This window comes from Callorhinus ursinus, unplaced genomic scaffold, assembly GCF_003265705.2.
Source record: "Callorhinus ursinus isolate GAN/ISIS: 27379988/994484 unplaced genomic scaffold, GSC_fseal_2.0 scaffold4, whole genome shotgun sequence".
Lineage (NCBI taxonomy): Eukaryota > Metazoa > Chordata > Mammalia > Carnivora > Otariidae > Callorhinus > Callorhinus ursinus.
This window is the reverse complement of record NW_027397066.1, coordinates 11,203,741-11,229,846: the sequence shown is the minus strand read 5'-3', so window position 1 is coordinate 11,229,846 and position 26,106 is coordinate 11,203,741. Positions and strand designations below refer to the sequence as shown.

At 39.7% G+C, this 26,106-nt stretch overlaps 1 protein-coding gene across 14 annotated transcripts in view; it reads right to left on the bottom strand.

Annotated features, from left to right (window-relative positions):
- Positions 1–23,709, bottom strand: part of CPEB2 (cytoplasmic polyadenylation element binding protein 2) — a 70,985-nt gene extending 47,276 nt beyond the window's left edge. For 5 of the 14 annotated variants that reach the window (XM_025887296.2, XM_073891440.1, XM_025887297.2 and 2 more), the window contains exons 1-4: positions 21,733–23,708; positions 18,563–18,844; positions 17,665–17,754; positions 9,734–9,824 (exon numbers count right to left, since the gene is read on the bottom strand). In XM_025887296.2, the coding sequence (XP_025743081.1) occupies positions 9,734–9,824; positions 17,665–17,754; positions 18,563–18,844; positions 21,733–23,454 (2,185 nt within the window). In that variant the 5' untranslated portion in view covers positions 23,455–23,708. Of the gene's footprint in view, positions 1–5,119; positions 5,140–9,733; positions 9,825–17,664; positions 17,755–18,553; positions 18,845–21,240; positions 21,378–21,732 lie in introns of those variants that run through there. The other 9 variants (XM_025887300.2, XM_025887301.2, XM_025887302.2 and 6 more) reach the window with 6 other exon arrangements.
- Positions 23,710–26,106: the final 2,397 nt, after the last annotated feature.

The window sequence follows — 26,106 nt, the reverse complement described above, 5'->3', positions numbered from 1 at the left end:
TCCCAAATCTCAATGCATGCCTCATAAAAGCCTAAGAATAAGATCATACAAATGCAGAAAAGACCCTTAGATCCAAAGTACCAGATCCCAAGAGAGCAAAAGAATCATTCTTTAATAAAAGCCATCAATCTAAGTGAGTTTCCAGGAAAATTAATCTAGTTAACTCACTCTTAAAGCAGGGTCCCATTATAAGTTTTTTTCACTGAATTATTTACAACTTTAAAAACTTTTATCCAATCAATACTAGAAAACATACTAAGAAACACCAAAGAATATAGAATATCAAAAAGTTTGTTTCAAGCAAAGTATAACCACAAAAGAATGACAACAACAAAAGACTAAAGTCATTAATCATCTGCTAAGATAATGTATCACCATAAAGTTATTACAATAAAACTGGTATTAAGATATATGTAATTAATATTAAAATCAAGTTGAACTAATGGTTGCAAATAAATTGTGATACTTTTATAAATGAAAATAATATTAAGAATAACAAATGGGCAATCAAGCATTGCCAGTAGCAGTGTAAACTGGCATAAAACTTAAAAATAAGTTGGCAATATATGTGTTTAGAGCCTCAAAAACAAATGTATTAAGTCTATTTTTGGAAAAAACACAGAAAAAGCTCACTGATTTTTATTTAAAAATTTGAAATACCTAAATTTCCAACTGTAAGGGAATGGTTACACAAACTCTTTTAAATGCATGTAAATAATTTTTAAAAGTTCTAAATAAATACTGATGAAAAATAAGAATTACTATAGAAAAATGTTTCATCATTCAACCAATAATTTATTGAGCCCTTTCTATTTGTTTGGCACTACAATAAATGCTGACTCAAGATACACCAAAAACAGAGGTGTTCATTGCTTCCATGACACATGGAAGAGATACATACATTGAAAAAAAATGAATCAAAAATAAATGAGCAAGGTACTCCATTTAAAAAGGAATATGATTCTTTAACAATCTTTAACAAAGTAATCTACTACTGACTAGGAGTGTTAGGGAGGCTTCACTAAAGAGATAAGCAGACTAGGGATTATAAAGATTTCCAATTGAACATGTTGGTCTGAATGCATGTGTGCATCTTTGTTGCTTTCTGAAACCCCTAAAATGACAGTACAGAAGTTTTAAAGAGGCATAACTTCTTCAGGACAAAGAAAATGAGACAGGATCACAGAAGAACTATGTCAACAAATTTTTGGAAGCTGTGAACATGAATGGTTGAGTGGTTAACTGCCTTTGTAGACCAGAAACCACTGACAACACTGAAACCTAAACTGGTGTGTAAATGGGAAGACTATCCAGAAACAAGCCGTTTACTGTAGCAGATAGCTGGAGATGTTCAGAAATAAGAAGCTCTAGTTCTCACTGAGAGCAGATGTGGGGTGGAGAATCAGAGAGACACACAGGCCCCTCTTTGGCTTTTCTAAAGCAGTTAGAAGTCAGGTCTCCAGCTCCCACGCAGAAGAATGGAAGACATAGATCCAGGGCTCATTTCCCGAACCAAAAGAAAAGACCTAAATACAGATATGGTGAGAGTTCTACCGGGTTGGTTTATAGCAATGCTCATAAGTTTATAAATCCCAGCTACATACACAGAGCTTCCCAATCACCATTTTTGTGTCTTATCTTTAAAAATGAACACAGAGCAAAGGATCATAAGATATTTGATGAACACTTTCAGCATGAGTACAAGAAAGAACAAACCAAACAAATAGAAAAGAGGAACTTAGAAGTATAAACAATATAGGAAATGGAAAAATAATCTTCAGACACTACAATATAGTGTTCAAAGATATGTACACCAGAGAATTAATATCAAGGAAGAATAGGAAAGTTCTGTGAATTTTTTTTAAAGAGGGTCTTAAAAGTTCTTCAGAGAAAAGTTTTGAAATACAAAAATCAATAAAAGGGCTGAAAAATAATAAATGAGGAAATGCCTTCAAAAGAAAAACAAAAGATAAAGCAATGAGAAACAGAAAAGCAGAGGAATATAGGAAGTTTACTATTTGAAGAACAGCAATTCCAGAAAGAGAAATACTAAAAACAAAAGGGAAGAAATTATCAAAGAAATACCAAAAATGTCCAAGAACTGAAAGAAATGAATCTCCAACTTAAAAAGACCCAATGAGGGGCACCTGGGTCGCTCAGTGGGTTAAGTGACTGCCTTCAGGGAGCCTGCTTCTCCCTTTTCCTCTACCCCTCCCGGCCTGTGTGCATGCTCTCTCTCAAATAAATAAAGTCTTAAAAAAAAAAAAAGACCCAATGGCAATGGACGTGCAGTGAAGGAAATAAAGAAATAGAAGGAAGGAAGAAAGAATCAAAGACAGGCAGCACCCCCTCCCCCGCACATCAGAAGATCCATATATTATTATTATGAAATTTCAGAACCATAGGCATGAAAATATCTTAAAAACTTCCAGAAAGACAAAAAATTTAAAAACACAAAACAAGGCAATCAATCATACAAATGAACAGATTTAAGAATGGTATTACACTTACAGTAACCATGTAAGATAAAAGACAATGAAGCCACGCTTTCAATATTCTGTATTACTAATATGTAAAATTCTACATCAGTCTATCATCTTACATAGTAGAATAAACACGTTTTTATAGATATGAGATTTAAAATTTATGTCCCACCTGAAGGAAGGTACTGGAAGAAAGGCCCAATAAAACAAAGGTATAGAGCATTAAGAAAAGGCTATGGAGATCATGACATGGATTCCAGAGGAAAAAGGAACTCCTAGTATTATGGAAGTCCCACAGTGACAGTTATGAAAGGCTGCAAGAAGGATGCCTTCGATGGCAGGAAAAAAAAAAATCAATCTAAGATTATTTGAGGTTTTCAGATATATTGAAAGAAGCTTCAGGGTTCTATTGATAAATTTTGGGATGAATTCAAGTGACAAGTACTTAGATAACAAAGAAATCAAACCAAGAGACAATGATTAATTCCAGGAAAAAGATGTAAGGGGGAGAAAAGCTACATTATGATACAAAATATATGAGGTTAATCTATGAATATTTGTATTGTCACTTCCTAATTTAAACCAAAATGGTCCTATAATCATTTTGAGAGGACAGAGCGGGTAAGTGTTGGGGGATGGGTAAGCCAAAGTACATAGTCAACAATTAATACCTAAAATGTAGGAAATTTACAAGTCAAACATATTATTTACAAATAATTACATGAAAGGAGCTACCTCTAAGGAATGGGAATCTGTAGCAAATAGAGAAGAATGAAGAAGATGACTTCTATTTTTTGTTGTATAAGCCTTATGGCACTATTTGACTTTTTAACCTAAGTATCTGTATTTTTTAAACTCTTTTTCTTTAAAGTTAACCAGATTTTAGGACTGATAAAAGATTTGATTATTGCAAATATTTTAAGCTTATATGCAGAAAAAGAAAAGATTAGAAAAATTATACACCAAAATATCAAACGTGGTTACTTTAGTTTGTGGAAATAACTGATGACTGAAAAAAATTTTTTCCAGTTTTCCCAAATTTTCTTTAATGAACACATACTACTTTTTTGTAATAAGAAAACAAACATTTAAAAAAGGATAAAGTCTTATACTCTGGAGGGAAAATCTTCATTAGGGATTCTCAGATGCCCTTCAAATACTATAAGCAACTAAAATCCGTAAGCCTAATTATCTCAAGTATTCAGTTTTATGATGATAAATTCTATATAAAAATATATATTTCTTGTTTTATTTTCAATTTAAAAGTAAGAGTTATAAGCCCATAATTAAAGTCTTAATGAAGATTTGTGGTGAAAACATGCTTTTAGTAAACCCATATATGCTCTGAATAAATAACTGCATTTTAAAAAAAAATTCACTGTGGTTTCTGATGGGTTTTAGTTTTTAAAAAAGAAAAACTGCAGCTTGTTGTAACTCAAATTGTTTAAATAGTCAAAACTGCCTGGAAGAAATAACAACTATGTTTTCAAATTTAATAATACTGTTGCTAATTATGTAAAAATAATATTGTTACTAACTACCCATTGTTGCAACTACCTAAGAAGAAATATAAATAAAACTTAAAAATCTCTTCATGATGCCACACTTCAAGTTTTCTAAAACAAGAACTTTTACAAACACATTTTCACAATTTCCTTTTCAGTCTGCAGATATTCTCACTGACAACAAAAGTTAAAATCTTGAAAACTGTACTTTTCTTAAGATGAATTAAATTCTGAGTAGCTGGAGGGCAAAGTATTAAGATTCAGGCATATTACAACAGTGATCATCTTAAAGTCAAAATAATTTAACAAACTGTGTAAGGCTTCTATATAAATGATTTATTCCAAAGTTGTTAATGATTTTTTTATTTATCAAAGACCTGTGGTCTATAGGAAAAAAGAAAAACAAAATACAGGGGAAAGAATACATAAATTTGACTCCTCTTTAGAATAAAAAGAAACATTTTTTTAAAGACCAAAAGCATATACAGCAATCCCTCATCTTTTTTTGAAGATTTCTATTATACATGATTTTCATTTATACTTTCTGACACTTGTAAAAATTTTGACTTCAGTAAACACAAGTGGGCTGACGAAATGTAAAATTAGTTCTGAGAGATGCATTCCTCTCTCTGCCAGAGAATCAGTGAGGGCAGTGTATGAGGAACTTAAGACAATCGACATAACTGCCTGGGCATATATATTATTGGTATTAGTTTTATTTTGCGCTTTGTTGTATTTTAATAAATGTCATTAAAACTTTTACAATTTTTCATAGATCTCTTTGATCTTGTTCCACTATTCCAGAGTTTCTCCAAGTATGCTCTTTACACAACCTGGAGTGCACAGTCTCTTGGAGTGGGGTACTGAAACCTAATAAATGTTCTCAGAGTTTGAGAATCTCTGCCCAGCTTGAAAATTCTTAAGTTCTAAAATGTAAATTCTCACACCACAGACTTTTAGAAATTTATACAAGTTACTCTGTGACTTTGTACTTCAAATTTACATTAAGGCCAGCTGAAGAGAATCAGAGGGAAAAGAACAATAGAAGAAAAGAGGCAAGAATTTATTCGATACTACCACAACCACTTATTGCCTTACACAGAAGTAATTCCTTATTTTCTCAGTAGTTACCTTCCTTAAAATAGCAGAGATTCTACTTCAGGAGTCTTGGAAAACAGGAGTTTATCAGTCAAGTAATAAAAATGATGCTAGACACACAAAAATACACAGTAAATAAAAAGTTTTAAAGGCATCCACTTTTAAACATGTGTTGGCATAAAATCATACTCTAAATCCTTTTTCCTGAATTCCTTTAAATCGTTCAGGGAACACTGGTAAAGTCATTGTGACTTGCTAAAACAGATCTTTCCAAGAACTGTTATATTACAGCATTTATGCATGAATAAAGTGCATCTTTCTACAGTTTTCAAATCATTTTTTTAGTTGAAATTAAATTTTTGTGTTTACTCTTATACTTTTAGGGAGGGGGTAAGAAATTTTTGGTAAAAATGCTTACACAGTAAGACCTTTTTGCAAATTGCTGAGGGTAGAGAGGGAAGAGAGCTTAACAATAATCACTGTCTTGTTCTTTTGTTTAAAGCAGAATGAACTGACCCACACATACATAAAAAGATCACAGATTATTTAACATAGGTATTCAAATACAAAATTGCAGTATCACGAAACTGCAGTTGGCAAAGCATGATTTACTCTAACCATTAAAAGAATCCATATTTGTTTTTGCTTTGAAAAGAAAAATATTTGCCAAGAATGAAGACAGTCATCAGAAAACAGGATGTTAATGGCAAGAAACCACTGCAGAATAAAAAAAACAGATCAGTGTCACTGATGCTAAGGAAAGCATAAAATGGTGTGTTAGTGTTCCTGATCTGGAGCAAAAGACGGCACAGCACATACTCCCTAGGGCCAGCTGAGCAGTTCCATCCCATGAGCGTCAGGCAGCCCTCAACAAGCTAAGCCAGGACTTGTCTGCTTTCAGTTCCTCCAAGGTGACAAGCTCTTCCATGCACCCTGGCCCCTCTGTCTAGCTGACACTTTCCCCCAATATTTTTTCATCTTTGTGCTGTTCAAGCTTCAGATCTTAGCTTTTACTCCACAGATAAACTAAGTACCCCGCTTCTCCTTACTTATTACCTCTCCAAGCACCTTATCATCTCCCTCCACAGCACTTCTAACACTCTATGGTTAGAGGTATGGATTTTATGTATATAAATATTATATGAGTATATCATATGTATATATGCATATTATACATATGATGATAAGGTCCCTCTTTCCCTAGTAGGCTATAAATCCCACGAGAACATAGACTATGTCTGTTTTGCACAATTACAACCAAGGTCTTGGACACTTCCTGGTGTCCACAGAAGTGGACACACTTAGTGGAATAAAGTGCATATAGAGCTACATATTTGTTTGCCATCTCTTCACACCTTTAGAACTTCAATGAGACAAGACCCTTCCTACCTGCTATGCTAAACCTTAACATTAAACAATGGAGGTTCCCTACTGACCTGTAAAAATCATTGGAGGGTGGGAAAATGGAAACAAGCTGCAGTGAAGAATTCTGGGCTGCAGTGGGGATGGGAGGTCCCTCTGTTAGTACTATCAGTCAGTTCTCAGGCCAGTAACTTGCCAGACTTCCTTTGGATTCCAGACAGCTGCTTGACTGTTTTCCTTTCTACTGACACTAAGTTTTATCTTGAGTAGTTTTCTCTTTTCCTTTAGAAAAGTAGAACTGAATGCAAATTTAGTTTCCGCCTTTCATCTCTGTGGAAGCCAAGACAGACTCCATGACGGCCTCCACTGATGCCTGCCTCTCAATATTCACATCTCTTGAGTAGCAGACACCTCCCCAGTTGAGCAGGGATGACCTGTGTAGCTACTAGGATGTCATGGAAATGGTGGTGTGAGACTTCTGAAGCTAGGTCACAGAAGACACTGGGACATTCACCTTGAACTTTATCTTTGCTCTGGGGGATCCACTGAATACACTGTGAGGACACACCAGAAGTTCCGTGGAAGGGTCCACATGGTGAGCAACTGAGTTCTCCTGCCAATGGCCTGGGCTAACTTGCCAGCCACATGAGTAAGCCACCCTGGAAAAGGAACCTCCAGCCCCAGTCAAGCCTCCACATGACTGCTACCTCATGAGATCCTCAGCCAGAACCAAGCAGCTAATTTAGCTCTTGAATTCTAACCTAAAGAAATTGCATACAGAGATAATAAATGTTTATTGTTGTCTTAAGCTGCTAAACTTAGGGGTAATTTGTTATACAGCAATATATAACAATATAATCTCTCAACACTGAAGTTCCTGTGGAAAATTTTCCTATAGGAAGTTTTTCTATAGGAAAATTTTCTAGAAACTTTTATCATTAATAGAAAGGGAAACAAAAAATTAATTAAAAAAAATTTACCCTATAACTCCCTTTTCCCTTTCCATTAGATCCCATAAGGAAGACAAAGTAAATGGCAGACTTTTTGAAAACATTTAAAAAGGATAAAATAAGATTCATTCATTTTCTTTTTTTTTTGGAAAAAAAAAGAATTTTCTTGTATTTAACAGAAGACAGGAGTTTTTGAAAGAAATGAAAGATGAGATAGAAGAGGTGGGACATAAGCTGAAGTGCTGTCCTGAAGATGAATGGCAAAAAGGGGAAAGTTCCAAGATTGGCTTCTGTTCTGTCACAACCTCACTTACAGCAGTTTACTGAGGTCCCACCCAGAGAAAATGTGCAATGATCAGAATACGAGGAGGAAGATATACAATATGACATCCTTATGATATCCTAAAGGCAGTGAAGTCTGTACTAATAAGAAAAATCTTCATGTAGCAGCACTTGGGTATGAGGATCATTTTAAATAAGTATATGATGGTAGTATGCAGAAGTACCAGTCTTATTTCTATTTCTATGTAGAGAAGATTTCTCAATTCTTTTTATTTTTTTCTCTTTTAATTCCCTGCCATAATAAATGTGGAACATAAAATACTCCAATTAGAAACAGAGATTTGTTACCATAATTCCAAAAGGTGTTGCTGAACACATTTCCCCCTTCCCATGGCCAAAGATAATTTTTCTAACAAAAGAGTCTGAATTCATTTGAGATTCTTTTTTTAATTATTAAATTCCTCTTAGCCTTAGGCTGCTTCCATTTTCTTTTCAAAGTCTTCTTTCCAGGTTTCTCACAGTTTTATTATAACACAGACTTTAGAAAAAAAGAAAACCTGAGATAATTCTCCAGCAGAGAATGTTTTCTCTTAACATTTTCAAAAGACCTTTTTAAAGAAGACTGGGAGAAACAACAATGAAAAATGTTTCATTATTCACTGTTACCAGTGAATAATGACTTTATCTTGTATAAGAATTTCTAAGAGCTTTCTTTCTAGATAAGCCAAAGAAATAAACAGATGGAACTTCTTCGTAATCATAAACTGCTGGAGTCTATTATTAAACAGTGGATCCAAGACAAATACCACTAGAACTGTCAGAGTAACAGTGAAAGAGAACAAGACCCCAATATACAGATACTAAAAAAATTAAGATTAGGTTTTGGTTAGAACTCCCCCCCCCAAAAAAAACCCCCCAAGTATAATAGTCTTTATTAGTTTGGGAGCATTATCATTGCCACACATTGTTAACAATCACTAATGATCTCTTGAGCTTTTCACGCTCCTTAAAAATAAAGGAATTAGAAGGACAAGAAATTCCTTTATAAACAAAATCTAGAAACAAAACAAAATGTTTAGGTATCTGATCAGTATTACCAACTCAGCCTCAAGCCACCACCTTGCTGCCAACACTTAAGTTCTAGAGTTTTAGGCTAAATGTTTCAAGGGAATTCTTACTTGGCTTTATAGAATTAAAAATGTGGAAAAAATTACCAAGTAGCCCATGGTTTTGATTCAATGAGAGATGCTGAGCCAGAACCAACCAGACTGCTCCTGAGTTCCTGACCCACAGAACTGTGAAATAATAAATGTTTATTGTTGTTTCAAGCTGCTAAATTTTGGGATAATTTATTATGCAGCAAGAGATAGCACATCTCTTATCACCCAAGTACATAGTTTGCTAGATTTTCACCATGAAAATAAAAGGCAATGAGATATACTGTACAAAGAAATGTAAAATAATTAGTAACATGTAATGTACAGACAAATGAAAACAAGTATGTTAATGAAATATCTTCAGATACAGTTAACAATAAGACTAATACTCTAAGATCGGTGGAGCTGATTCTTTTTCCTAATCTGCCCCAACTTTTACGAAACCTCAGAGAAGCTACTATAAAAGATCCTCTTTTAAAACCCTATGACAGTAGAAGAAAAGTGGGAAAAGGAAGTTAACTTAGGGCAATTATAGGTAGGAATCACTGCAAATTGTGAATTGAAGTATTCCAAGGATTTTTTTTTAAAATTTCTGTATTTGATAGAATTCTTAGATTCTTAGATCCCATGGCGAACTGCAAAATATTTCTCAACAGTGGCTTTTTCTTAGATAACAAGTCAAGAGGCATGGGTTTACATTTCTCTCTGCAAAAATCAGCATAAATCTAAATAAGCTACAAAAGAAAAAGTAGGACATTTCTCAAAGGTTTTTATTAGCAAACATAATAGAATCTTATAGATGACATAGGTGCTACTTAGTGCTAATTTTTCTATAAAAAATGGTGAGACAGACACAGTTTGATGCACGATATAAGAAAAAAAAAAAAGTCACCTACCCTTAAGAGGATCATGCTCTGCTCTCATAATATCAATAAGGGAATTCTCCAAAGAGTGCATATTCAAACTGTCATACATTCTGCTTCGATCCTAGAAGAGAAAAAGACTCAATATGATGTATGCAACTTTTTCAAAAACTGATGATAAATATACCATCTAAACCTTCTTACATAAAACAGGACATCTGATTAATATATTACTAATCACTTGCATCCCAAGACAATACCAGTAACTAAGGATCCCATGAGTTACAATATCTCTTGTATTGGAGAATACTACATTTACTGTTTTCATCTCTAAAATCACATATCAAAAATAATCTTACTTCACTGGAAGCATTAATATAGTAAAATAATTTCTACTGTTATCTCAACTTATAAAGATTTCTGAAATGTTATACACACAGCATTTTTAGTTGTTAACTTCTAAGCTTTTCTCATATATCTAGGAAGACACAGGCACTTAAAAAATAAATATTTTTGGGGAAAGGAATTAATCCCATAATGGCACCATACTTTAAATCTCTCTCAAACAGTGTACCTTATTTGACTTAGTGAGAATTTCACAATAACAAATACATAAACAACCCATACAGTTAATATCAAAAGCATGAACTACTAATATCAGAACAAAGACTAACACCTAGAATACTTATATCCAAATCTTGCTCCCTGAAGTCTTCACATATTGGTCTCTGCATTTCTAAATCCTCTTTCCCTCCACACCCTGCGAAGAAGGCAAGGATGGAGGGAGGAGAGGATGGAAAGTATTCTCATCTCAACAAGTTTCCTACCTCAAGTCCCTCAAGACTTTGTGTAGCTGGAAGTCTTCTTTGCTGAATGTTAAATCTGTCAACCTGCTTACCAGAAGGAATGGGATTCTTCAATGCCTATGAATTTATGCTGTTATTCTGCCCAACACATCCTCAATGTACCTGAACAAACATACATGGGAACAACGACAGCAAGCTCTGGCCCATGCCCCCTAAATTGCCAAAATGTCAGTGATGACTCCCACTCATTTAAATGTGTAGGTGTTTGTACAGGTGTTGTATATAAAGGAGGGGCAGGGCAGGCCATTTTTAACTCTCAAAAAATAATTAATACATAAAAAGAAAATGGAAGAATAAGAAAAATGGGGGGGAAAAGTCTCTACAGAAATCAGAATTAGGCACTTCTTAATCTGAGTCCATGAACTTCAAGAAGGACCATAAAATCTGAGATTATATACAATATTCTGTATGTGTGTATACACATAATTTTTTCCTGAAGAAAAGGGCTTCATCAGTTTTCCAAAGGAGTCCACAATCCAGAGACGATTCAGAGCCAGTCTTTCAGAAAGCTAAAGAAAAACATAAAAAGCTTTTCCTGAAAATATGTTGATTTATTTACTCCAGCAAGTGGAGTAAATAAATCAGGGTTGTGAGCTTTTAAAGCTAGGGGGCCAGAATCAGTATTGCAGACTAAACAAATTGCTGTTGAGTAATTCAGAAGTGTGCAAAGTAATACTAAATGGTAGACTCCTAGACCAGTTGCTCTTACTCCAGCTTTATCACCATACAGCTATATTGGTACTCCTTATTTATCTTTACTTACTTTATTTTACATCATTAACAGTGACTTTGATTGGTGGGGGAGGCACAGAGAATCAGTGAACTAGAATAGTGGTTCTCTCAACTTGAGCATGCTTTAGATAATCATGTGGAAGGGTTGTCAAACACACATATTGCTGGGCCCCAGATTGCTGGGACTCTGCTGACACAGTCTGAAATTCAACAGGTTTAGAGTGGCCCCTGAAAACGTGTATTTACAGTAGGTTCCCAGGTGATACTTAGACTGATAGTCCAGAGACCATACTTTAAGTACTGCAGAGCTTCTTCATCCTGAGTAAGTTACTAAACCTTTTTAGGCTCTGTTCTATCTTCTAGAAAAGAAAAAAAAAATTGTCTCAGACTACATAATGCCTAAAGTCCACCTTAAAAATAACAGAAATAATAGAAAAGCAAAAGACTCAAAGCATTATGTAATAAATGAAATAAAACTGGAATAGAGAGGCCCTTGGGCAAAAATGATATACAATTTTAGTAATCCAAATATTTCCATCTTCTGTGCTTCCACTATGCTATGTTCGTAACTAAGTTGTTTCCTGCCTTACCCACTAAACTAAATTAATTACAGGCAGGGACCTTCTAATTATGGAATATAGCTAACTCTCAAATGTTTGTTGAATGAATAGTAGTTTATCTCTACTATAAAAACTGCGAATTAAAGTTGAGCTCTGTGAGGGCAAAGACTGTTCAGAACCATAAAGTCCTCTTAGAATTCTCCATAGAATAGGTACTCAGATGTTAATTGACAAAGCTAAGACAAAATGTATTAAAAACATATTTAAAATAGAATTTAAAAATGTCAGCTATCACGATAAAAATTGTATATATAATTAAGTAAAAAAAAAACCTCAGGAGGTATGTTGTAACGTGTACGTTCTAAGATATATTATAAATACTTTGTATTCTATTTACCTTAAATTCTTGCAAAGAAAACATGTTATGGTTCAGGGTTATCTTCTCAGGCTGATGTTTTCTGAAAAGTATCAGACTATGCCCCATCACAGTGGACCTATGAACTTAATTAATGGTGACTATTACCACCACCCAAATGATATTTCTCACACTTTTTTTTTTTTTTTTTTTTGGTCACACACTAACTTCATTCAAGGAGTATGATCTTGCTTCAGAGCAAAATTTAAAGTAAAATTAATGAAGTAACTCCATATACACTGTCAATGGGCAATATTTAAGCTAAGAAGGGAAATATAAAAGCAAGCTAGTCAATAAATATCGGTGACCACTAGGTAATAAACAAACAGTGGTTATTCAAAAAAGCTGCATGTATTGATAGCTTTAGCTTTAATGCCTATATCCAACTGAAACAGTGTGATGCCCACTTAATAAGGCCCCTTATTTTCCCTTGCATTTCAAGTCTCATCATGAAACAAACTCCTGCTTTAGTAAGGAAAATAACAAAGCTATTATAAAACTACTAGCTTTGGTGAGCATCAGCTGCATCCCACATGATTTTTAAAGCACTAAACACAAAATAGCCTTGAGCAGGCAAAGAGCTCATGACATCTCAAAATCACTTTTTAAATTTAATGAAACCTATGGGTTCATGTTCAAAAAGTATAGATAATTTCATTAAATAAAGTGTGGGGATTAGAATATAACTTCTGGAAAAAAACAAAAGAAACAAATCTAATTATAGAATAAGGATATTAGAAAAATTTGTGTTCACACAAACTGCCTGAAACTATTTTAAGGTAAACATAAACACACCAAAACTGATTAGCGCACATATGGAAAATCATAGCAATGTAACTTATATTTATGACTACATGACTATTTGACAACAGCCAAAATGTTTCACAAAAGTAAGAATCTCTATGAGGAAAAGCTTACCCCAATCTACTTTAAATATGAAAATTATCTGGCAAAGAATCAACTTAAATGGGTTTTCAGAAACTGAGACTACAGAATCCCACAGAGTGGGATGCATTTTCAGGAAAACTACACTCTATTATATTATAATATTTTATTATTTTCATAAACCCAGACATTTGCCATAAAGAGTTACAGAAGCAACAGTACAGTCCTAGAAAGACTGAAATACACAGAAAGAACAAAGTAATCCTAATCTTAAATAGGATAACCTAAAAAAAGATTAGAAATGCTAAAAAATAAAGAGGTCAAGAATATTAAAATTAGTACAACAAAAAGAACTTGAACTTAATTAAAAGGGGACATTTCAATGGGATGTTATATTTTTACTTTGATATATTCAAAACCTTGTCTCATTTCAAAAGAAGTGGTCAAGTAGAACATTTTCCTCTTGAAAATGAAGTATTCACCCAAAGAAAAAGGAGATGGACTATAGGAAAACCCTATATCGTCATATTTAAAGATATACCAGATGCTTTAACATATATCCTTCTAAGTAGAAAAATCAGCTTTTGTTGCAGTTTTGTGTTGACTTTACCAATTTTTGCTTTAAAATAACAAAGTTGTACTAATATTGTCCTCAATCTTCAGTAAATACTGATTTTACATTCCTGACGACACACTACTACTCTACTGAATTAGCAGCGGATGATGTGCTACTGTCTTACTGCACAATGTCCCGTTCAGTCTCCTACTCTCTCATTTCAGTCTCTGGTTGTTCCACACAGACACCCCTTCTTCATCAGACTGGACTTTCACCTTCTCAAAGGCAAAGAACAGAATTTCTCCCCATATATCCCAAGGGTAATTAAAACACTACCACATACATAACGCACATAATTTTTTGAACTTCCTTTATTAATCTGAACCTTGACAATGTGCTATGACAGTGACACTGAAAAAAATTAAAAAAAATTTTTTTAAAGGCCCCAAATAGCTAAAGCTATACTAGTATCCACAAATATTAAATGGAAAGGCAAGGAGAAAATAGGCGGTATAAGAACGTATCAAGTACAGTTAAAGAATTGAATGCAGGATACAAAACTTGAAAAGAAAGCATCCATTACCTAAGCAGGTACAAGAGAAACCATTCTTTCTCATTTTCAGTAAGTGTTAACAGTTTGTTGACTACCAATGCCCCCTGAGGTTCATCACATTTAAGAACCACAATTTAAGGAATGCTCTATTAAATGAAAAATTAGACTTGGTCTGTTACGATATATTGTTTTTTGTGTAAAGTGAATAAAGACACCAAATAATATATTTTTCCAAGAGACCCCCATATTATCATTTATCATGTTGTCCCGTAACAGTCTAGATATTAAAGACTGGTGGGAAGTATCTTCAATTAATTCAAGGTAGTTTATGTGACATGCTCAAGAACTTCCACAGGAACAAAAATCTAGAATTGAATATATTGATAATCCCTTAGCTAGAGGACAGGCCAACATCCACCTTGTAAGGCTTCATGGCTATATTACACTTTTAAAGGCATTTTGTTGCTTTGTTTACAGAGAACTGATGTAACATATATAAACCTGCAAGTAATAATCTCAGCTACTAGTATATTTACTTTTTGATTCAAAATATTAAAGTATTAATGAATATATTATAATCCCAATATCTAATTGAAATTCAATTTTAAGGCAATTAGAATTCATATATCGGAGTATGACTTCTTGCAAGGGTAACTACCTAACAGCATTTTAAAGAAAAGTATTCTTAGCCTTAAAGAAATTAACACAAATACCTAAAATTCATTTTAAAGTCTGAAATGTATTTAAAACTTTACCTTTGTTTTTAAAAAGTTTTATATTTGAAGCTTTTCCATAAGAAAATAATTACTTAAAGTAAGAAAATGCCAACCAACCCTAAAAATTTTATATGCAACTGAGTAAAACCAATCTACAAAACCATTTCTTCCTTATTTGCTGCATGTTAATTACATGTTCAGTTCTTGGTATAGGTAAGGCCTCAAGTATCCAGGTATAGGAATTGAGACTCCAGTTCTAGAATTTAGTATATTTTTTATGCCTAATCAATTTGAAACTAAAAGAAATAAAAAGTTAAATGTTTTAAAATAATGTATTTGTTAACTGAGATATATTAGTATTAAAATGTTCTATATAATGAAAAAAGAGTCAGAATGAAAATACTGCCCCAGATATTTAAATGCTTAAGAATTTTCTATAATTTTAACTTTGCCAAATAGTGAGGAACTACCCAATGGTTTAAGATACCAACTGAAGTGTGCAGCTGTTGCTGTATTTTTTAAAAACCTCAACTTCAAATACCTCAAACTTTTATGGAAAGATAGAAACACAGAACAAATTTTGTATCATAAGTACCCTTAAGGTCCTCAGAAGAGAGAACCACATTGCTTTTAAGACCAGTTGGGAGGTCATACACTATACCCTGCCTGCCTCAATCCAATTCCTACCCCTTCTCTCCAATAAACGAGGACCTTTGTATTCTAAAAATAAATTGTGTGTGTGTGTGTGTTGGCGGGGGGGGGGGGGGGTGGGGGGTGCACAGGGGGGAAAAGAAATGGCCAAAATAGATCAGAGAAAGTTAAGAGCTGGCTAAAAAGGCCTTTCATGATCTAGTTCAAGGTTCTCCCTTTTACAGATAAGGAAACTATGACCCAAAGACATGAAAGACCCATAGACTGTATCCTCAGATGTCATAAGGACTGAGAAAGAGGAAGAAGGTTCAGGTTTCAGACCTCCTTTCCTTCTAGTTCAGTTCACTTCCCACTATCTTTTTCTTCACCAAGCTCTTCAACTTCATCTTATCACACCTCTGGCTCAAGGGTCCCAACGGAATGACAGTATCTTAGCAGTTTACCAAAAGAAAAAAAAATTATCTTTAAGCACCTAAATCCTTTCATGTAAAATGAATTTACCTAAAATCCTAGGTTATAGAACAGGTAAGAACAGATTGGCTTTGACTGAAATCTAAGTGGGAGTGCCGGAGGCCCTCATCTTAGAGCAGCCCAGGGGCTGACTTCCCTTTCATTATCACCTCTATCTACTCTCTAGCACTCCACCAACTGAAACCGTCTCAATAACCTCATTTCTCAACATGTGCCCTGTCCCCCTGGTCTCTTTATGACAGCTAATCTGTCTTCTCTTTTCTCCACAGTTAAATAGCCCTTATATATATATATATATCCTCTTGCTTCCTCCTACACATGCTCTTCAAAAATTATGTCCTTTCCTCTCTAAAAACACGTCCCTTGCCACCTTCAAAATGATTACAATTTTCCTCTTCTAACATGTCATCTCCTAGGCATTTATGTATTCAATTTGAACGACATAAAAGGTGCTACCATAAAAATGTCACTAATGTGGCCTAACTATAGGCCAGAGTGGAGAAGAGAGTAGAAAAAGATGGATAGCTAACTTAAATTATTAACAAAACAATAAATCACAAATTATGTGAGAGAACTACTTATTTCTAAGTGGAGATCCTGGTAGGACTATTTTGGTAAAACGGTAGGACTTGTCTAAAATAAGTGCTAATGATAGATTATTGAAGTTACTGCTAACCCTCCGGATTTGAAAGCTATTGACAAACACATTATGAATCTATTTATAGAGTCCTTACTTGTAAAATCATCTCATGTTGATAAATTAACTAAGGAAGAGCCTTAGCTAAGGATAACATAGCTCCATTCAGTGGGTTCCCACAATGTCAAGTCTATGCTCATTCAAGCTCTGGCTCTGTAGTAAAGAATCCTCATGTAGGACTGAGTTTTCTACTTGTCCTATAATAATTCTCATCACTGGGTACCCAGTATGAATTCAAATTTAGTCTGCAGGAAGAGAGAGAGCATTTTGTAACCACAAAGGGCTTAAAGGTAACTTAAGACTGATTCCTAGCTTTTTGATTTATGGTTTTTCTATAAGAAACTGATTATTTGGAAGAAGACAGCATATAACAGTTGTGACAAATTTTAGAATAAAGAAATACTATACATGAAGTTTTTCTTAAAGGTAAAAAAAAATTGAAGCTAGGGCTTCTTTAGAAATATACCTCAAGACAAATGTAGATTTCGTGACAAAAATTTACTAAAAAATTCTGTGGAACACTGATGAAATGTAAAATTGAATATTAAGTAAACATATGATTTTGTCCCCAACCGAAAATAATTCTGAAAGATAAAATCTGTTCAGTTTGACTGATGTTTAAAGTCAGGTGCTCTTGGGTATATAATTCCTTTTTCCAAAAACAAATTGTTTTGGAAATATAAAATAGTTATGAATTACTTATAAATTGCTAAATAAGTGACCTTTTAAAAATAAATTGCTTTAATGTTCTTTGACATATGCTTACAAAGGTATAACTGGAAAATAAATAATAAATCTTACTCATAATATAAACACTAAACTCCTAGTCAAAATCCTGAAAAATATACACTGTGCAGCCTACCTGGTCTATTCTGGATGTTCCGGCTGCAGTGCACCAACTATCTTGGAGTGAATCTGAGCCCCAAGCTGGTAACTGCAAACTAGATCTCACCTTCAATAGCATAGAAGTTTTCATCAGAAATAAGCAGTTCTCTTCCCCACACCCACCCACAAAAAAAAAAAAAAAAAGAAAGAAAGAAAACAAAAACAATCAAAGTTCCTTCTATCTTGTATTTTTGGTCCTCTAAAAGTCTTAGGGGGAAAAAAGTCTCATTGTGAATAGTTACAAGGACCTTTATTAGCCTGTAATATCAATAAAACATTAAAATGCCTGAAAAAAGTACCTAATCCTCGTAACTATTAGGCCACATTTAGAAAAAAATGGTCATTGAACCAGGGAGGACAAATTTTAATTCGATGCAAAAAGCCCTAATATTATTTTGCCATAATCACAGCTGTACTAAGTATATTCTAATATAGATACAGCTGATCACAGTCAAATTTATGCACAATTACTTAACATTTTAGTTCAGTTATATTGGAGAAGACATTCATTTTGGTGGCCTATTAAAGATGAATAAATTAAGGCATTCTTGAGCTGCCAATTAAAAGCTTCAAAATGTATTTAAGAAATACAGCAGGTTTTTCTAGATTTTATGAAGCTTCTTTTCTACTGTGTGTTTAGAGAATATTTTAGTCTCAATTTTCTCTACATAAGTACTTTATCCTTTGGCAATTAAATTATATGCTTAAAAATTAAAACTTTATGTTTTAATCTGTTAATTTTACCATACTACTACTACTACTACTACTACTACTACTACCACCACCACCACCACCACCACCACCACCACCACCACCCAATTTCTTCCTTTGAAAGATCAACATTAGAAATAAGACCATTTACATACCATTCTTACCTGTAAGGGTAAGAGTGTATTACTATTGTTGTCTGTTCTGAACACATTATCTTCAATCCAAGATTTTGGAGTCAGTGATGGAGTAGAGCGAGTAAATTTCGGTGGTGCTATGACATTACCAGAAAATGGTTTCTTCAATGGAGATATCTGATTCATAGTTCCTGGAATTCCCATGTTTCCAGTTCTACGATGATCTCTGCCATGCACTGCTCCCCAGGACATACTTCCAGTGCCCCAGCCACTGCTCTGATGGTTGCTCCAAGGAGATTGTTTCAGAAGAGGCTGAGAAAAACACATCTGTTTAAATTATAGGCATTTAAAGAGTTTATAATTCAAACTGCAATTTAGGCCTGGGCTAAGAATATATATAATCTTAAAAAAATAAAATCTCTAAACATTATGAAAGGTTAACAGGTTACGAAAAGTAATAGGTTTGAGATCTTGCTATATGAAAAGATATTCATTTAATGCTAGATGAGTTTTCATTCTCTTGTCCACTTTAAATTATAGTGAATCATGCCGGTATTTCAGGATAATTATTGAAATAGAACCATGCAGTTACTTTTCTTCAGAATCATATACATAAGAAAAGAAAATAAATACTTGAAAATTGAACTTAACTTTGAAGATCCTTAAAGATATAACCTACACTGTTATCTCAAAACAACCATATTCTGCTAGGCGTATAACTAAAAATATGGTCTTTCATTAATAAAGGTATGAGTAATGATAGGAGTACAATATTTAGACTTTAGGGTTCCCAAACAAATTGCACCACTGCAACAGTAGATAATGGTAACACTTGGTGGTGTTCTCTTGCATGAACTAAAAACACCTTTTAGTATAGGAACAGTACAGAAAATATGTCTTCTTTGCATTGTTCACTCAACTTTTAAGGTATTTTATTCTAATTTTAATGCAGTTTCTTTTAAAGTGTTTTTGTTTTTCTTTCACTTAATTATCCATGAACAGTTAAGCAATTATCTGATGTTACCCATAGGTGGATCCACTGAGATATACTAAAGATAAGCAACTACACATGCTTTGATTATTCTAGTAGAGATCTTAATAATACAAATCTCCATTCAGTTCATTCATTTTCCCAAAAGTAAATTATATTCCAAACTAGAACCTATGACAAAAAAAGTTGAGAATCCACCAAGAGGCAATAAGTGTAGGTTTTTGGAAAAGTATTATTTGCTAGCAATTATGTTGTCAATAAGCTTACAACTAACATTTAGCTAAAGGAAGTACAGACCATGCAGTTGCTATAAGTAAATAAGTTACTATAAGTATTCTTAAAATGAAACCTCCTTCTTATGACAACTTAAAAAAAAAAAAGAACTTGATCTATAGTACCTATTTAAAAAATTTTTTTTAAATGCCAATATAATCATGAACATACACTGCCCCCTCCACATAGTTCAAAGGTATAGCTCAGGGACCATGAACAAATCACTCCATTCTTGAGGGGCCTTACTTTCCTTACTGATACAGTGTTCAAGTTCTCTTCCAGTGAGATCTAAAATTCCATATGACAGCTGTGTGACCTCTTAAACTTCACTGTGAGAACCATCTTCTGACAAAAAGCAGATTATAGTTAAATATGAATCATGGTATACGGTCTTCTAATGTTCTATATCATGGCTCTAAGAATACAAAAGTACCTAGAAATAATTTTCTGTGGCAAGCTTCCAGTTTAAAAAATGAAGACCCTGACACACAAAAGATAACTGCTCGAGACTACAGAAATCATAGGAAAGTGGAATAGTATTTCAAAATTCCGTATTTTCAATCCTCATAGGCCACATTCTCGTTTCTGGGGGAGACACCAGTGATTCAAAATAAAAACTATAAAGTGTTACTCTGGTTGATTTCAACAAACTTTTAACTGTTACTTTGGTTAAATAGTATTCACCTTGTAAAACGTTAGCCCTTGAAAACTTTAACAGGTCAATGTTAAAAGTTATAGGAGTAAGCAGGCACTGGGTAAGGTCCAATTTTGTTTCTCTCTCAATCCTTAATCACGAAAATGACCTTAAACACACCAATCACTACAATAAGTGCTGACTGGATCAAAAAAAGAACAAAATACTCTTTCAATGTCAATTAACCAACCCAGCGGTCGTGCAAACATTGTATTGAGAAGATAACAAAACAAGAGCTTGAACCAGAAAGAACCCGGATGAATAAAAAAAAAAAAAAAAACCTGACCGGTGTTATTTCATAATTGCATTACCCACTTAAAATATACATGCCCCATAATTCAAGAAAAGGTAAGGCCACCAAAAAAATGGGAGTCCTCCCTTCGAGGTACAGAACACGAATCCCGAATTCAAGTTTAGTTTTGTCTTAAAAGCCACCGAAGATTCCTCACACACACGAAGAGGCGCGGAAAGCAACGCAGCCCTGCAGCACCTCGGCTGTAACCGAGGGAGCCCCCGCGGGCCCGCTCCTCTCCGCAGGCGTCTGACAGCTCGGGACCGAGCCCGCGGCGCGGCGGCCGGTGCTCTCCCGACGCCGGGCCCTCGGCGGGCGCAGCGGCGCGGCCGGCCACCGCCTCCCCGGCCAGAACTCGCGCCGCGCGGTGCAGAACGAAACAGACTCGGTGGAAGAAAACCTTCCCGTCCGTCCCCTCACTGGACGACCGGGAAGGCTCACGGGCTCCCCACACGCACCGTCGGCGCTGCTCATGTTCCTCCTTCCCAAGTTCGCTTCCCACGGCCGCTCGTCCGAGGCCGCCGCCCGAGCGCGCCGGCCCCGCGTCCCCCGCCCGTCCTCGCCGCGTCGCCCGGGCTCGCGGGTCACGGACAGCGGCCCTCCGGGTCAGGGGCGCCCGCTGCGAGGGACGGCCGAGCCGGCGCGCCCGCCTGCCGCCTGCCGCCGCCGCCGCCGCCCTCGGTCCGGGCGCCATTCGGCCCCTGCCCCAGCCCCCACCGCCGCGCCGGGCGTTCGAGGGGGCGCCCGGCCGGTGCGACTTCCAGCGCGACCCCCCTACCCAAGCCTCGCAGCCCACGGTGGCCACTGCCCGCCCGCCCCGCCGGGGGCTGGTGTCCCGAGTGCTGTCAGCCTTCTCCACCCCCGCCCTAGTCGCTCTCTCACTTGGGCGAGTGGCCCTCGTCGTCTCGGTCCCCGGCCCCGCGGCGCAGCCGGGCCGCCGCCCGCCGTACCTGGTGGTGGTTGTAGGAGTTCCTCTGCTGCAGGAAGGCGGCGGCCGCCGCCTGGTGCTGTTGCTGGAGCTGCGGGCTGACGGGCGACCTCCGGCTCTGCGGCTGCTGCGGCGCCGCGGGCGGCGGGGGCTGCTGCTGAGGTAAATTCATGGCGGGCGGCGGCGGCGGGGGCACGGCGGCCGCCGAGAAGGGGCCGCCGAAGCCGCCGCCGCCGCCGCCGCCGCCGCCGCCGCCACCGCCGCTCGCCGGCACGCTGAGTCCCGCGCAGCCGTGCGGGGACACGGGCGAGAAGCTCGGGAAGAAGGCCGGGTTCATGGACGACGGCAGCCCGGGGTAGAAGCCGTTCTCTGAATCGGGGCTGGGCGGCGGCATGGCGCTGAGCGAGCCTCCGCCGCCGCCGCTGCCGCCACCCGGGGTGGCGGCCGAGGAGCCGGGCTGCTGCGGCTGCGGCTGCGGCGGCTGCTGGGGCGGAGGCGGCTGCTGCTGCTGGGGCGGCGGCGGCTGCTGGGGCTGGGGCGGCGGCGGCGGCGGCGACGCGGTCTGCACCGACCAGGGGGTGCCGAAGCCGGGCAGTGGCGGCGGCGACGCGGAGCCGCCTCCCCCTCCGCCTCCGGGGGGCCCCCCGCCCCCGCCGCCGCCCGGGTGCGGAAGGTCCGGGCTCTGCAGGCTGCTGAAGGCGCCCGCGCCGAGCGCCCCGCCGGGCAGGAGGTTACTGGGACTGTTGAGCAGAGGGTGGTTGGGGGACTCCATGGAGCCCGGCGCGGGGTTCACCGGCGGCGTCGAGGGGGCCAAGCCCGCATTGGGGGGCTCGGCGGCGCTGCCCTCGCCCGCGGCCGGGGTCTTGCGAGGGCTGCCCGCGCCTCCGTGGCGGCGCCGCGGGGCTGCGGGCGGCGAGGGCTGGAGCTGCGGGAGCGGGGGCAGGTCGGCCGGGCGCTGCCGCGGGGCGAAGTCCTGCGGCGGGAGGTGCTGCGGGTGCGGTACGCTGAACTGCTGTGGCTGCTGTGGCTGCTGGCGCTGGGCGAGCTGCGCCGGCTGGAGGAGCGGGCCGGGCGGTGGCGGCGGCGGTGGCGGTGGCGGCGGGCTGAACCGGCCGGGGCAGTGGAGCGGCGGCGGCGGCGGCGGCGGCGGCTTCGAGTCCGGAGGGTGGGGAAGGTGGGGAGGGCTGAACTCTTTCCTCTTCTGGCTGCTCAGCTGCTGCTGCTGCCGCTTACTGAAGTCCTGCGGGGAGGAGGTGCGGCAGCAGCAGCAGGAGGAGGCGGAGGAGGAGGAGGGGTGGTGCAGACTCGGTTTGAAGTCCTGGGAGGGGAGGAGGTGGGTCACACCCGCGTTCGTGCCGCCGCCGGGGTGGTGGTTGGGGAGTTTCTCCGCGGCCGCCGCCCCCGAGAGCGGCCGCGCCGGCTGCTGTGTCAGCCCCAGCAGCAGCTCATCCTGCATGGTCTGCTGATGCGCCAGGAACGGGGAGGAAGAGGAAGCGGCGGCGGCCGGGCTGCCCGCGCCGCCGCAGCCGAGGGGGATAGGAAAGGGGGAGGCGGCCTCCGAGATGCCGGTGACAGGCAACGGCGGCGGCGAGAGCGGGACGAAGGGCGTGGCGGAGGGCTGCGGGGCGGTGGCCGCGGCGGGCCCCGCAGCGTAGGGACGGTACGCCCCGCTGCTGAACAGGGACCCGGGGCTGCTGCTTCGGAGCGGGGCGGTCTGCAGCACCCCAAACCCGAAGTCCCTCATTTATCAGGCGGGCGGCAGCGGGAGGAGACGCGCCCCGTCCGCTGCCCCGCCTAGGAAGCCGCCGGATCTGGGGCGGAACGGCCGTGGTGGAAGGAGGGGGAGTCAGTGAGAGGGACACCGTGACTGAGCCAGGGGCACCTACTTCGGCCCCGCCAGCCCTCGCGGCAGTCACCGCCGCCTCCCGAGACCGGCTCGGGCACCGCCGCCGCCGCCGCTGCCGCCGCCGCCGCCGCCCTCGCCGCTTAAGAACTCCGGAACGTGCGTCAGCGCCACCTCACAATCGCACCGCCCCCCGCGGTGCGTCTCGGCACGCGCGGGCGCGAGGCCGCCGCGCCCCCGCTGCCCCGCCCCCGCCCCGCCCCTCATTAATATGCAGGCTCGGCCAGGGGCGCGCTTGCGCTCCTAGGGGGGCGGGGGGAGCGCGGGAGCGAGCGGCGTGTCTCCTCGCGCCCCTTTGGCATCTAGGGAAAAGAGGAGGCGGGTGGCGGTAGCCGGCGGCGGACTCGGGTCTGAGCGCCCGCCGCGCGCGCGCGCGCACAAGGGCAAGCGCTCGCGGGCGGCGCCGACGGTTCCTGGGCAACGGCCCCTCCCGGCGCGGGCTCCGCGCAAAGGCTGCCCTTGGTCGCACGCGCTCCGCCCCGCCCCCGTCGCCCTCGCGGCCCCGCCTCCTTCCTGTCACCTCCGTCCCGCCCTCGGTCACATGAGGCTTGGCCGCTGGGACGCTTCCCCGGGGCTGTGCTGCCCGGCGGGGGAAACTGAGGCCGGGGGACGCGACTGGGAGCGGCTCCCAGACACGGCGGTCGCGCGCGGCCTGCACTTTGCGAGCGCAGCGGAGACGCCGGCCCCTCCCGCCCTTAGGGCTCAGCCCGGGGGTACTTAGGCCCTCTAGGTCTTGTGGGCGCTGTCTGCCTTGCAGACCTCTGAGCGGCTCTCTCCACACCTCGTGCCCCACCACGTCCCCGACTTGGAGCTCTCGTCGTCGCCCTAGAAAGAGCCTTCTCGGGCTTGTTTCTGTTTTTAGCGTCTGCTGCGTGCTGTTTGGACCTTCCTGCAGCCGCTTGAAGGTGTTTTCTGCAGGGCAAACATGAAATCCCAGCTGTACACCAAACGTTTTCACTTTGGCAATGAGGAGCAAAGTCCCAGGAACCTGACCAGGGTTCGGTGTGGCTGTCTACACACATGTATGCATATAATAGGTTAGGAGGCGAGCTCCCATGGTAACCCTGGGCCAGTTCCAAGTCTTCGTATTTCATAAAACCATTTAATGTGCCATCATCAGGACTGCCGGGTCGGACTCCTCCCTGCCACATTCGTTCGGGCTCCCCTGTCCCTGCCCCCCAGGGAGAATCAAATTTAAGCATTTCCTAAGCTTTATGAGTTTTCAAGGGAGAAAGATTTCTCAAATCAGGGAAAAAAGGAGGTTCTGACTCAGCAACAGACTTGTTGAGGCTTGCAAAATGGAAGGGGAGAGTTTTCCATGGTTAGAAGAAGAATTAATCCTGTGTATTTCCTTTTCTAAAGAAGCATTTAACATAGAGAAAAAAAATTACGTGAGGGTCTAGATAAAGAATAACAGAATGATCCTGTTTTGCAGTTTTAACTTTTTCTTGGTACTTAGAGAAGTGAAACTATTGAAAGAATCCCAGAATACAGACTAACCCCAAAAGCAATAGAGGGGCGTCCAGACTACTTGATTTTTTAAATTCTTTTTTTAGTTGAGATATTATTGACCTGTAACATCCTATTGGTTTTAGATGTACAACATAATGATTTGATATATCTATATGTTGGGAAGTAATTACCACAATAAGTCTAGTTAACATCCACCACCGCACATGGTTACAATTTTTTTTTCTTGTGAGACTCTACTTGATTTTGATTTACAACTGGACTAAGATTAGTATTATAGATCATAAATATACACTCCTACTGATGTAGGCAGAGTACATTTTCATGAGTCCTCATTCTCTATTCAATTTCATTTCTACTTTTATTTCAGTTTCAAATTTACATAAATCATATTAAGCATGTTAGAAAGAGAACAACATTGCAGAAGCAAAATATGTTCCATGTATTACGTTTATGTCTGATATCCTGTCTAATGAACTAAGTTTGATATTGCCTTTGCAAAAGGAGAAAGTAATCTTAAAAAAACTCAAATGGTTCAGAAATTGGTCAGGTGTATAGCAAATTGGTTCGAGCTAATAATCTCAAAACCATTTTTAATAAGGCAAAATATAGAACTGGAGAAGTACTTTTATTATTCTAAATTACAATGTCTAGAAAATAACTTGAGCTTATTACAATTAAAGATATAAACGGCCATTTCCACAGCACCTGTTGACATATTCTTAACTATTATTATTAATGTATTTTACAGGGAAAAACTACTTCACAACTGAAGACTTTAAGACTGTCTTAAAAATGAACACTTTTTTTCTAAGTTAAGTTATATTTGGAATCATCTGCAGATCCAACAACAAATCTTGAAAGAGGAAGAAAATATAGGCATGAAAATTAGCTCAATCATCCACCAAAATTGCAGTTAGTGTAATATATGGAGGACAGAGAGAGCATACATTTACAAGCCAAATGCTGCCATTCTGGGCTAAAAACAAGATTTCCTGGTGTTCTGATACTGGTTTTGTTTTG